At 36.6% G+C, this 14,666-nt stretch overlaps 1 protein-coding gene across 47 annotated transcripts in view; it reads left to right on the top strand.

The window, feature by feature from the left end:
• The window catches only part of LOC126966718 (modifier of mdg4-like), a 341,756-nt gene that overhangs the window by 21,178 nt on the left and 305,912 nt on the right, over positions 1-14,666 (top strand). Inside the window, exon 5 of one of the 47 annotated variants that reach the window (XM_050810934.1) lies at positions 3,578-6,294. The exons of 44 other annotated variants lie outside the window; for them this stretch is intronic. In XM_050810934.1, coding sequence (XP_050666891.1) covers positions 3,578-4,062 — 485 coding nt within the window. In that variant the 3' untranslated portion in view covers positions 4,063-6,294. Of the gene's footprint in view, positions 1-120; positions 408-641; positions 1,772-3,577; positions 6,295-14,666 lie in introns of those variants that run through there. 2 more of the 47 variants (XM_050810938.1, XM_050810939.1) reach the window with 2 other exon arrangements.

The following is a 14,666-nucleotide window of genomic DNA, read 5'->3' as shown; positions in this document are numbered from 1 at the left end:
TTTCGTACAAAGTAGCTATATCGATAACTTATAGAATTTATGATGTAAAAACACATGTTGTGATCTTGTACAGTAAATAGTATCCATAGTATTGTCCGTGTTGGTGTGATGTGCCGGCAGATGCGCCCCGCGTGGGCTACTCCCTGACGCAGCGCGGCGCCCCGTGCCTGGTGGTGGACGGGTTCAGCTACGTGGCCCGCAAGCGGCGCGGCCGCCGGGTGTACTGGTCGTGTCGCTGTCGCTGCAAGTACGGCTGCGCGTCGCGGGCCCTCACCCACGACGGACGGCTGCTCGCGCGGCACGCGACCCACAACCACCGGCCGCCGAGCTCGGACCGACTGGCTCGCGTCGACGGATACATCGAAATCGTCGCGTTAGACAAATAAACTAATAAATATTCTTCTGTACTCCGTCTTTCACTCAGTACTAATAAAACTGCCGCTGACAATGAATAAATATGCACAGAAAATTATTTCACTTCAACCATGAATCCTATCTTTGCATACCGAAAATACCTCGAGCTGGAGCGAAATATTTGTTACCGGATAGGATGAAAACGATCTCACGGATCGTGTCGAGTTTCGAGTCGTATGTAGAAAGTGTCGCCGCGGGTACCCATAGTGACGGTTGGTGTTTTCCAGTTGAGTTCGTGATCTCGAACCGCGGGCGGCGCCACATGCGGCTGGGCGGGTTCTCGTTCTACGCCGAGAAGGTGTTCCCCGAGAAGAGCAAGGTCCGCTGGCGCTGCACGCGCCGCACGTGCCGGGCCTACGCACACACGCTGCACGACCGCATCTTCGCACTCAGCAACGTGCACTCGCACGAGCCGCCCGCGCCCGTGTCGCACGCCCACCGCGCCTTCACGCACGCCGCTCTCGCCACGCAGGCCAAGGCTATTCTGAACGACTAAATAACAAGTCGCTTGTCACTACTGTTGGTTCTCAGCCTGACCGCCTCCGATCCGTGGATAACTCTTATTGATATTCTATTTGTATATTGTGTACGTTTCAATTATGTACGGAGAATGATGTAACAATAATGAAATGTATTTTAATTAATATATATATATAATTAAGAGTTATACTATACTTAAAACCGGACATGGTTCATATTTTTTTTAAATTACTTACTGTTCGTTTTAACAGTTTTTACATGCTTATAATGTTTCCTTCAACCATTATCATGGAATGAAAATGACTACATTATATGATGGCACAAATTGTTCATCAGTTGATATATCATTTATAATATATTATATAAATATTAATATATATATTACATAGATATTATAACTGTGCTTTGATCTCGTAATATTAGATAGTTTAATTAATTATAGGTGTGTGGTTGATTTTGTAGTTAAAATAGCAATAATAATCGAATTTGAATGTAATTTATTTAACAAAAATGTACTCTTATTGCCTTTAATATGATAATGTGTTATTTTAACCGCCGCCTTATTCGACCGATTGTGAACGTGCGTGAGAATGAAGTGTGTGCGAACATTATAATACACAACCCGGCCAAAGATCAACCGAGAACAACCTTTAGCCGGTATTAATGACCCTTAGCTGTATAATAGTGAATTGAATGACATAATATGAGAACCTGCTGTTCACCTACGTCACATATTACCACTTCTCCGTGCTACGCACACGGAACGAGGGCCAGGACCGACCGGTCTGTCCTATCTCTGGTACTATTCTAGTCAAACGTAGTGTTAAATAGTCACAATATCGTGAAACTTTTTATTAATTCAAATAAATATTAAAAAGCAAGTTGTTTTATTTTCATATTTAATATCATGATTCCTGAACACAAGTGCGATACACTACTCATCGCCTCTCGACTAATTATTAGACAACCCTAGGGTGCGCAGATCACACAAGTTGCGTGGGGACTCTACTTACACACACGGAGACTGGCAGCCATTGATATCGCAACAAGCAGCGCCAATGAGCCTCGCGGGGCTAGTGATATGAGTGGTTGTTACATGTCCGTCTAAGAGTACTATGTTTCAGGCGACGTGGTGCGGCTGTGCGTGGGCCCGGGCGGTCGGCCGCGCCTGTGGGTGCGCGGCAAGAGCTTCTACGCGGCGCACACCATGCGCTCGGGCGTGGTGCGCTGGCGCTGCACCATGGGCGGCTGCGGCTGCAAGGCCTACACCCAGAAGGGCAAGCTGCACAAGCTGGTCGGGGAACACAACCACGCCGGCCGCTGGCGCCGACGCCAGGCCACCAACAAGTCCGCCGCCGCCTTCGCAGCGCTCGGCCTGGCTCCTCCGGACTATTCGCTGCCGCACGTGCCGCAGTTCGATTTCGATCGCTTCGACCCGAGCGCGTGGGTCACGCCGTACTAGTCAATGATGTTCCACCGCGACCCCCGCACTCGTGTACTTTATATTTTATGTAGCGCAATCGTGATAGTAGTGCGGATCGTGTGTCATTCGCGTTTTATATTTACTAGTCATGTAGTTTGGTAAGCGTTAGGCTTTATTGTAACGAAACTCTCGATGGCCTGAATCGATTCAGAGGTCTTTGGTTTATGCTAAATTATTGACTTTGTTGGGCAGTAGGCACCTACCGTCCTAACGTTTTTCAAATAAAGAATATGTTTGACAATAGAGAAATCTTAAAAAGCCAAAAATGATTTTCGCATATCTATATAATATATTCATATGTATACTTACCGAAAGTATTTTTCATTGATTTATAACTATTTATAATAATGTAGTGAGTATTTGTTATAATTAAATAACTATATCCTTATTATTATAGTATATAATTGTGACAAATTACTGTGTCAAGCGTTCGTAACTCAAAAATCGCCTAACCTGGTCTTTTAATATTGTGCTATAATTATTGTAATCGAAAATTCAATCTGTATAATTATTAAGGCCAATTTTATGTATTGTTTATTCAGAGTTTGTAAAAAAATATTTAATATGATCTCAGAATTGTAAATAAGTGCCAAAAAATTTAATGGAATCTCTAGATTTTAACAAAGTAGTTAGTGTAGTTTTTTCTTACATAGAACTTGTACTCTGTTACTGATCTGAACATTGCTCTTTGTACAATAAGTGGTTATTGATAAGGTTATCTTTCTCATGTATTTTGTTGTATATCGTATCTTTAGAAGTGCTTCCTTATTTGTTACATTTTCGTTGTTAGTTACCTACTTTATCTACTTTTAAATGTGCCAAATGTTTGCTCATCCTGGTTAAGAATGTTTTCTAATATAGGTATTTACTTGTATATCGAAAATAAAATCTATAATGGGTATCGCTATTATAAATATAATGTCATTAATTTTACAGGTAGATAGTAATAATTAAACTCAAATAAATTTAATGTTTTTTGAATAAAAATTATCTATCCAAATGTTTTCACTTCCTCGGTAAATTTGTAATAAAAGAGTTGTCTAATAAATTTTGCATCATTGAAGCCGAGCTACTCGCAAATGAACCACCTTCCGTTCCTAAAATAATAATAAATCGACTTTTTTCATTTTAGCTCTAGTTTTCATTAGATTAATAGTAATTTTTTTAGAAGCAGATATTCACGCAGTTTTTCTTTTTCAGCGCGTTTCATCCGCGCCGGAAAAGGAAGGCTGCTGCTGCACAGAGGCTACACTTTTCGTTTGAAAAACAATCTGGCGCACGGACGGAAACAATGGTACTGCTCGTCCCGGCTTACGTCGCGCTGCCTGGCCGACGTGAACACGGAGGGCCCCGAGGGCTTCGAGCGCATCGTGCGCTCGCGGTACTCGCACAACCACGCGCCGCCCAACGTGCGGCGCTTCGCCGACGGCCGCTACGTCGTGCGCACGCCGCACCAGGCCGGCCACCGCGCCGCGCCGCTCGACCCGCACCACCAGCTGCTGCAGCTGCAGCACGCGCTGGCGCTCTACGCCGCCACGGCGCACGCCTCCGCCGCCACGGCGTCCGCCGCCACGGCCTCCGCCGCCACCGCCGCCGCCGCCGGCAATGGCCGCCAGGCCTCGCCGGACCGGGCGCCGGCGGCCAAGCCCCTGCTCGTCGACACGCCCATCAAGGAAGAAAATTAATTCCAACTTTTACCAGAAACGTGACGCTCTCTTCTACAATCGGAATTATTGAACTACTTAAAACATAATACGAGTCGACATTGAACGTTCGAAGCGGCGGTTCGGACGGCTTTTGTAGCATATTATACTTTAATTTAGACTAGTTAATTATTATTACGAATTAGGTTATACGGGGATGGAATGGAGTATTTGGAGAGATGGCTTCGTCGGATTATATAGTATCGGTATCGTGAACGTGAGTGTTGAAATCTTTGATGTCTGATTTTGGATGTTGTGGTTTTGTGGACGTTGCGGCCCTTGCGAGAATTAGGAACGATTGTGAATGGTGTGTGTCGGTGCGGTTTTTAGGTTCAGCGGTCTCGTCGAGCTCGTATCTTATTTCGTATAGGTGTGGGTTATTTATGGGATGAATAGTTAAATCGAAAGCGAGTGTTTAAAATCTATTTGCTAGTTGTCTTAAGTCAACCATCAGACAAAATATATCATTACCCTGACTAGTGGTCTCTTGACAGTGTCGTTTTTTATTACATATATTTGGTCAGACAATTCGACGCAATGGTTTCCTTTAATATATTCTCGCTGATGGATGAATAATGGTTGCTTAAGATAATCGATCGTATTCATATTGATGTTAAATATCCACAGACGGTTAATATCAGGTATTGGCTTGTTTGATTTATAATAGTGGCTCGATTCAGCCGGGCGGCATCATCGAAGGAAGCGCTCGGAGATATAGAACGTAACAGGCGAGTTATCCAAAAGGAGAGGTAGGTTAGAACCAGAACCCGAGAAGGGCCGAAGGAGAGTTGTGATCGAAACGGGTGCGTAGGTAAGCTCCGAGGGCGTCCGCCTTCGGAGATGTGTTGGCGACTGATTACGCGAACTCGATTCAGATTATAGCAATGAGTGGATCCCTCGACTGTACTTAGAAATATTTAATTTATTTTGAGAGTTTTAAATCTTTACACAATTTACTACATAGATATTAATAATCCGCCTCTTTATCTATAAGAATTATAAAGCTACCTTCGAGAACTCTCGCCGTAGCGCGACACGGACGGTCGCGGAGGCCGGCTTATTGTGCTCCTTGCGATGGATTTATAAGTACTTAAGCTCAATCAACTACCTCTTCACTTTTTATACGGGTTTACAGATTAGTTTAATTATACAATTTTATATACACGAATGAATACTCAAAAGCTTTACTTGAGTAAGGTGTTTAGGATATTACGCTAGGCTAGGTTAGATAGCGGGCACGCCGGGGCAGTTCTCTGCGCAGGGTCCGGCGTGTGTTATTATTATATTAGCACGTACTTTAATATTATTAAACCGACTACCTCCTTAAATAATTATTACTCGTACTGGAATGTTCGCTGTTGTCTTCAATGTGAATAGGCTCTTGAGACTGTTATCTAATATATTTTATTGATTGTTTTGTTACTCGTCATTTTAATTTTCAGTATGTAACTATCGTGCATTTTCCTAATCCTAAGACTCTGATTTAAGTACAAAATTTTCTAATAATTTATATCATTATTTAAATATATCGTAGAATTTACTCAGTCAGTCTGTTGCCAGAGCTATAGTCAGATTATTATTTTATTAGTTAAAAGTATGGCGGTCCTGTCCGTTCATTCAATTATTAGTCAACAATGTATTGAAAATCATAATTTTATCTGCAATTTATATTATCTTTTTTACACACATTTGACACTTTCTTTTGTACCTGATCTACATAATATACATTATGTACTTTAAAAATAATATTAATGCCAAAACGAAATCGCCAATTCTAGTGTGGCGATAGATTATTTAATTTTATGTTTTTAAATATTAGATAATAGCAATAAGACCTTAAAATCGATTTTAAATGTATTCGATGTAAGAATTATTTGAATGACTATATGTCAATTACGATATATACGGCTATTTTAAGTGTTGTGGTTGAACGCATTATTTAATAGGCTTCGCTCCTTTACACATTATAATCGTTTCAAACATTTGTACCTAGAATCTCATAGTAATGCTTATGTTTGCAATGAAACACTGTTGCCGCAACACCATTAGAATTACGTTCTCTGACTGCCTCGAACTTATCTACCTCATTTTTGTTATGTTTATTTACTTTCGAGTCTTATAGTGTAGTTTTATATTTACCATTATAATATTAAGATTTTTTGGGTTCATGTATGGGGTATGTTTTGTGAAATATTAAATCGTACTTATAAATAATCGCGAGTTTTATTGTAAATTCCTTGATTTGATTAGGCAGGTGGTGGTTTATGAATGTGCCATGTGTCAATTTCTAACAAGGTTCTCTCTGACAGGCATCAAGTATTTGAAGTCGAGACGCGGGAAAGTCATAATGATGGTGAATACCTTCCCCTTTTGCGAAGAGTCCAAGTTGAGGGATAAAGTAATATGGCGCTGCACTTCGAAGAAGACGAACTGCAAAGCAAGAATACACATGCTCGGGTCTAACGTGGTAGCTGTCAAAGGAATGCACAACCATCCACCACGGGCGCCTGTTTCCTGATGTCTTGAAACGTTGCTCTGCAGATACTATACTAGATAGATCCACGATGCAGATCAATCAGTTTGTTTCAATCTGACAGTTGGTGAAGTGAGTTCGGACTTTACGGTTACAAGTATTCCTTGAAGTATTAATTGAATGGATTAATGTTATGTTAAATTTAACAAAATGAGGGTTTTTTAAATTCCTCGAAATTGTATCTACCGGTTTATTTAATATTTAACAAAATTTTGCTCATTTATTGTTATATATTTAGGAAACGAAACGTTCTATTGACTTATGGGAGTAGTTTCCGCCAATGTGGCGTCCTTAAATTTTAAGTTATACTTACGTCAATAATCGAAATAATTCTTTTGTTTTGTAGGGGTCATGGTCTTAGAGGTATTGTTCTTATATTTAACGAATAATTTAATAAGTAGTAGTAAGAAATTTTTCCCAAAATTATATCAGGGTAAAAACTAATTACTCAACCACATATTCTTACACGATTTTCCCAACGCCTTCCCCATAACATACAAACCGTTTAAACACTATAAATTGAGATCATTATTAAAAATATCTAATCTAGAAACACCATAATCAAATTATTTTGTTTGTCTTTACCGAAAAAAAAACCCGCATTGCTACATTGTGCGCACTGTGGGAACTTGGAAAAGGATAAATTTTCGTGGCACGGACATGCAAGAAGAGGGCAACCAAAACACCGTACAGTTATAATTATTGTACGTACTACGTAGACTTTACTACGTAGATACTAGTCGTTTTTGATTGTATGGAAATTGGCATTTATTCGTCTATTTTGAGGTTTTGGTTTTTGAATCGCCGTAGATTTTGCCAACGAAGCTCTCGTTCGTTCGATGTGGGCTATACAGGTCTTCCAAAATTCAACCTCAAGCCGAAAGAGGACCATAGGTTAAATCATCAGAAAAAAATCAATCCATGTTAAAATGCATCCAAATTATGGGTATTAAACAAAAAAAAAAAAACAGATTTTCTCCATTTTTAACCATTATTTTGGTTATAATGTGTAATGTTTTTTTGTTATATTGTCCGCATTTTGCACGGCAAATGAAAGATTTACTCGATGTGCGATACCCTTGAAGGTGGATAGGACGATCTCGTGACCAGCTTGTTCACTTAATTTAAATCCCCTAGATTTTTTTATTGGGGCATTCACAGAGAGAAAGTTTATTCTAGTAAATTATTAATCACCACTCTCTCTCTCTCGAGGTTCTTGAGGATGCAGAGAACTAATTTGGGAACATTTTTGTGATCCAAGATGGCCGTCGCGCAAAATTATGATTTCAAAAATATGGATATCGTATCCGAGGTCCTCGAGAGTGCAGAGAACGAATTTGGGATCATTTTTGAAATCCAAGATGGCCGCTGCGTAATATTATGAGTTCACCAATATGGATATCGTTTCCGAGGTTCTCGAGGGAGCAGAGAACGAATTTGGGATCATTTTTGAAATCCAAGATGGCCGCCGTGCAAAATTATGATTTCAAAAATATGGATATCGTATCCGAGGTTCTTGAGGGTGCAGAGAACGAATTTGGGAACCTTATTTTTAAAATCAAAGATGGCCGCCGTGTAAATTTATTCCTAAAGTTAATTATTATTAAGTTTTACTTCAATCGCGCGTAAAGATTACACGTACACACTTTTTAATGTTTTTAGTGGATCCCAACAATGGTTGTACTATTTTGGAATCCTAGTTAAGGGCGCCAACTTTTGTCAAGGCACTCTGATAGATATTTTTCAGGAGGCTCTGTCAAAGTCGAGATGTTTTGTAAATGTTGATTTCATAGTTCGGCAAAAAGTGCTATTTCTAAGAAAATTTGGAGCAATTGTACTATTACTTTTTATTTATTTATTTAGGAAATCAAACAGTTTTTCACAAAATATAGTAAAAATTTAAATTAAGCACAAACAAAACACAAAGTTCCATAAAATTAAACACAAACTTAAAATTACAAAGCAAAACGACGGTTTTTAAATATATTTCACAAATATTCACTTAAAAACTAACATTTATATTATTACCTACATCAAACATCTAATAAAAATAAAAAGAAGAAAAAACATTTTAAACAAACATTACTACACTTACTTTTTTTTTAAATAAACTAATACTTAGTGATAATATGTCAATATTTATTAAATTTTTATTATAAAAGTCACATGAGCGTCTAAAAAATGTATTTTGCATAATTTGTGTTATAGGTTTGAATATAAAAAGTTAACCTTGAACGTGAATGGGTGTCACGAGGAATTTGTACTTTATGCTCTCAACGAGAAGGTTGGAGTCAATATGGTTATTTAGAATTTTATAAAGAAGTAAAGAATCTAAAAAGATACGTCTACATTGCAGGGATTTAAATTTTTGTTCATAATTATGTTATTTAAGGTTATGGTGACACGTTTGAAATTGGCAAAAGTAAAAAACATTAAGCAACCACAATAACCAAAAATGAAGAAAAACTGCTTTTTTGTTTAATCCCCATAATTTCCAAAGAACATGGGACGAATTTTTTCTCTGATTTTTCTGATGATATTTATTATCTAGCCTATCGTGTGGTTTCATAAAATAACTTTAATTAACGAATACATATCAAGTCTTATCAATGTTGACTCATCTTCGCTTGTTATTTTGTCTATACGTGCTTCTACAGCTTAAACTTTGCGTCTTTACTGACATGTTCCTTTTCTAGAAGTCTTAGATAGTCTCACACTCAATGTCATTGTTATATACTCAATACTGCAGTAGCACACATATGGCTTATTTTTATTTATTACTTTGAACTTTTTGTTTTACTTCTTTTGACAGTCGACCTGATTTCTAAATAAACATCATACATTAACGAATCATACACTCATACAGTCACATGCGATATTAATTCAATTACTACATGCATGTCTTTTACAGTGTGAATATAATTTCCAATAGTACGTTGAAATGCATTTGTGAAAGATTCTATTTTAAGGATATATTTAATCAAATTAATGTTTAAAAAGTTAAAGTTTTCATGATCTGTCACTCAATCAAGGTTAGGAATTATGGTGAAAGTTGAAAATATTGTGTAGTCTTCGGGTTATTTAACGCGTATAAAACTGTATGGTTTTATTTGTCAATACGCAAGATTGCTTTGTATATATGCGAAATATCCCAACGTATTTTTTTATTGATATTAATTTTTATGAAATTAGCAATAACTAAATAATCTATAATAATATCATTGATATTTAAGTGGTAGCATTAATAAATAATATTTTTACAAATAATGGTGTAAATATTAGGTACGTTATTTGAATGATTTGTATTTAGATGTTTTCTATCAACATTAATTTTTAATGTGATTTATAAAAGACATTAAACTTTAGATAAGTAAACATTCATTCCATTTTATATACTTAGTAGGTGCATTATGAAATTTTATGATATTATTAAATAAAGGACGGGCTTAGTTCTTCCATATTAATGCAAACAAATATTTTTTATAAAAATACTTACACGTTATATTTATTACTTTGTTGATTTGAAATTTATAAATTGGAAAATTAAGTATTTTTTGTAAGTGATTAGATTTGGAACACCATTTTGTGATAGGGTTATTTCTACATTATTATTATTATTAGGGTTTTACTTTAGTCGCACTTATGTTATTAATACGAAAACGATATATTTATTGATAAGACATAAAGTAAATGTTATAAGTGTAAAGCGTTTATAGATAGTCATTCTCTAGAAGACAAACCTGTGCGCTTGAAGCAAGATTAATGGACAATTATTATTATTATTTGGAAAGGGTAACTAATAAGTGTAATGCATGTTATCCTAGTAACACCGCTACTCGTCCTATACGTTATCGTACCTTCATGACGCGAGTATTGTAAACATCACTTGTACGTAGGGTGTATTTACCAAGGGGGGTGTTACGTATATGCATAAGTAGACGTTTATTCGCGTTTCTGCTTGAATGCCATAGTCAGCACTGGAATGGCTTAAACTTGTACATTTTCACCCAGCCTCAAGCGATTCTTGTTGACATTGGTTCTTCATAGCAACTCATGGTGCTCTAAGGGCTACGTTTCACTGATACGCCACGAGGGCACAACCAGTCGCCGCTACCAACAACATGTATACAGCTCTATAGAGAGCTTGTCCGTCCAACAAGACTTTGGCTGGTCTTGTTTGTCCCGGTGAAATATAGCCCTTAGGCAGTATGGGTAGTTGAAGTAAAGGGATTATAGACAGATATGAGCTTTTATATCAAATGGTATTACAGCTATCACAGCTGATGACGGTACGTACCAATAGACAGATAAGTTTGATTGATTGTATTACTAGTAGTATATCGTACTAGCATAATTAGTAGTTTTCATGCAGCGTAAAATACCGCCTACTTATTTGTCAAAGGCCAGCTCATTTATGTGAGGATTTATCAATAGCGAAAACAACTGTATCTCACTCCTGCCCACTGTGACAACACTATGGCTACTGTATATACAAATATACCATAATTATAACAAACCCTTCTTATATTATGTTGGCACACTCAGTTGTTTCTATGAATAATTTTTTCGTGAAACTTTAGCAGATTTTATTTGAAAAATTACTTTACCATTTCGCAGTTTTAAATGCTATTTATCTATACTTAAGTATTCGATTGTATCGTACGAGTCTGATATATTATTTACTTAGGTTAATTCCTAATGTAATTAGGTAGTGTAGGGTATTATATATTCTCAATTTTAGAAATCATGGTCTTCGTGGAGTTAATGGGTATATATATGATGGTATCTGTGAATATAATCAATTATTACATTCCTTATAAATCATTTCAGCTTTACTTTACATTACGCATTAAGTTTTTATATTTTAATATAGACTCCGTTGACTTTATTATGAGTATTAAAGTTTAAATATATTAAGTAGCTACTGATTTTAGTGTTGTTTTATTATGAGTTACTATTCATTATGTTAACAATAATTGTATTGTTATTCTGCTATTCGTCGCAATTTATGCACTTATTGAGTGATATGTCCTAGTAATTGATATATATGATATATGCTAAGGTGGATGTTAGTGAACAAATATTGTTTTAAGTTAAATAAATATTAATAATAAATAAATATATTGCGTAATATGGTGATTAATGTATGAGTTACAATCAACTTTTGTATATAATAATTATGAGCAACGTGAACTAAATACTGTGTGTTACTTTAGGACGTAAAGAGAAAAAGAAGAAAGCAGAGGATACATTTAGTATGATTCTGAGTGAGAACTCTCCTCGGATACTAGCCGGAGGGTTTAGTTACGTGAAGGAGGAGGACCTACAAAATGGACGCACCCGCTGGCGCTGCAGTCACTCGACCACGTCGGGGACGTGTCGCTCACACATCTACACTATAGACTCTAACGTGGTGCTGTTCAATGATAAACATAACCACAAGTGAGGAACATGCACATGAACATCTCACGTGGCGGAGAGGGGCACAAGCAAATATAATTTATACGTCTATACAGCCACTTGCTGTTACACAACCGATGAAAACACGACAGGTTTATTACTTTAGTGTGCGTGTCAAGCTACATCTTACACTCGCGATTCGTATGTCACTTTGTGCTAGTATCACGCACACTATTGCATATTGCTCAAAATAGAGGTTGACTGTCAACCTTAAGGGCTATATTTCACCGAGACACCAGGTGGCGCAACCAGTCGCATCGTAATGTCCGTATGCTGTACCAAACTAGACACACTAAAGATACCAGAGTCATGACGCGTCCGAGCTGGTCACCAAATATAGCTGTCACAGTCTAGCTAGACGTATGAATGATCTGAGCTGCCAGTAAACTGTGTTTAATTGAGAAATAAACAGCGTGTGTACAGAGTAGGTACACATTACTGGTAGTTTAGTTACAAATACCTATTTTGAAAAATCACACTTGAGATGGTGGGTCACTATCATAACATTTCACCAGGAGATAATAATAGATGCTCCCTAACAAAAAAATATTTTGCAGATTTCATTGTTTTTATTCTTAAAATAATAATAGCTAGTTTATGAAGAGTCGCGAAGCGAATTTTATGTTCTTTCTGTATTCATAATATAGGGAGGGGTTTAAGTATCAAATTGCCGTTTTAGTGTAATAGGAACTTCGAATTGACATAGAACCTTCATGGTTTGAGTGAAACTTTTTTCACATGGTACGTAAGTAATTATTCTTTTAAAAAATGTTGTTTTTTTATTTAGCTTAGATAAGAAAGATGGATACCTAGAAAATTCGAGTGATTTTTGAATACGAGTTCCGACGCGGAACTAACGCGGAAGAAAAAGTTCGCAATATCAATGTTGCGTTTGGAGAGGGGACTGCTAATGAATGCACCTATCTTGGTTTGAACGCTTTCGTGAACTCTTTCGTGATGGAAACATTGATTTGAAAAACGAGCCACGTGGAAGACCGCCCACATTGCTGAATAACAGTGAATTGAATGAGATGTGTGAGAGTGGAAGCCGATCCGAGCCAAACTACCCAGGAATTAGCGGCATAGTTTACCTTACCAACAATATTGACTCACATACGTAAATAAATAAAGTAAAAAAATATGAAAAATGGGTGTCTCATCATTTGACTGATCTGCAGAAAGAAACTCTTAAAAGGTAAAACTTGTGTTGCCTTGTTGAATGAAGGAATATTGGATCGAATTGTGGCATGCGATGAAAAGTGGATTCTTTACGATAACCGTATGCTAAAAATACAATGGCTGACCCCAGGTCAAACGCCGCAACGGAGACCTTGCTCCAACGGAGACCTTGCTCCAACGGACTACCATTTTTTTCCTGATATTTTGGACAATTTTCTACGTGATAAAAAGTTTTCTTCTCAGGAGGCAGTACAAAATGCTTACACACAGTTTGTCGAATCTAGATCACCACAGTTCTATCGCAAAGGCATAAAATGCTCCTATTAGATGACAGCAATGTATAGATAGTTATGGTCATTATTTTGATTAAATATAAATATGTAAAATTAAAAAAGAAACGAATTTCACTTTTTTAGTACAAATCGGCAACTTCATACTTTAACCCCTAATAATTATGAGAAAGTATTTCTTAAAAATAAGGAATTCAAAGAAAAAATATTTTAAATATTGCAATTTTATATTGTGCCTAATCTAATTCAGAAGTTGTAGGTATTATGTCGCCACATTACGAGTACATTATTCCGTTATATTTTACTTAAATATATATTAAATATTGAGAGTTAGAATTATGAATTAGATAATATTAATTTATTGCAATATTCGTGTGCACTGACGTAACAGTTTTGAAACGTGAAGATAATGTTTCACAAAAATATTGATGCATAGTACTCAATAGTCTGCTGTGAAACCTATTTCCTATATATTCACATATACTGACCATACGTCTTGTTACAAATAAAAATGCATTTATTATTTTATGATGTTGTGTAATCGAAGGTTGGAAAAGTTTTTCGCTTTTTATATGAAAGTTGATTTTTTAAGACTAATTATATTTACATTTTTCAGTATATGTATGTGTACATGTATATTGTTATGCTCATAAACTTAGCCATAATAGACGAACCCTGTGTGAAAGTGAGATAACTATCCTTACCCAAAAACCTAGGTGTGAGAAAGAGACGGAATAGATGAGTGCATGAAACCGTTTTGAAACAATTTATTGTCCATTAGTCTCCTGTCAAATTGGACCGCGATTTAATTTCAGTGTTTTTATCGTTATTGTTCTGTGTTTTAACGGATATAATTAAAAAATATAATGATATCGTGTTCTGCATTAAACTGAGTGTGTTACACATAGCAACAATCTAACTAAAGAAAAATCACTGATTCTTCAATACTGGTTTCGTATGTATGTTTATTTTCGTATCACATTTTATATACGGAGTAAACACTCTATTTTCTTAATATTATAATCACTTAGGAAAATATGTGGTGATTATAATCTTAATTAATTAAATATTGGATACGCGAATATGACTCCGTTTATCAATATTTGTCATAGGGAATGACCAAA

The sequence above is a fragment of the Leptidea sinapis genome, chromosome 11, assembly GCF_905404315.1.
Source record: "Leptidea sinapis chromosome 11, ilLepSina1.1, whole genome shotgun sequence".
NCBI lineage: Eukaryota > Metazoa > Arthropoda > Insecta > Lepidoptera > Pieridae > Leptidea > Leptidea sinapis.
Note: the sequence above shows the minus strand (reverse complement) of the source record. Positions and strands in the feature narration are given on the sequence as shown.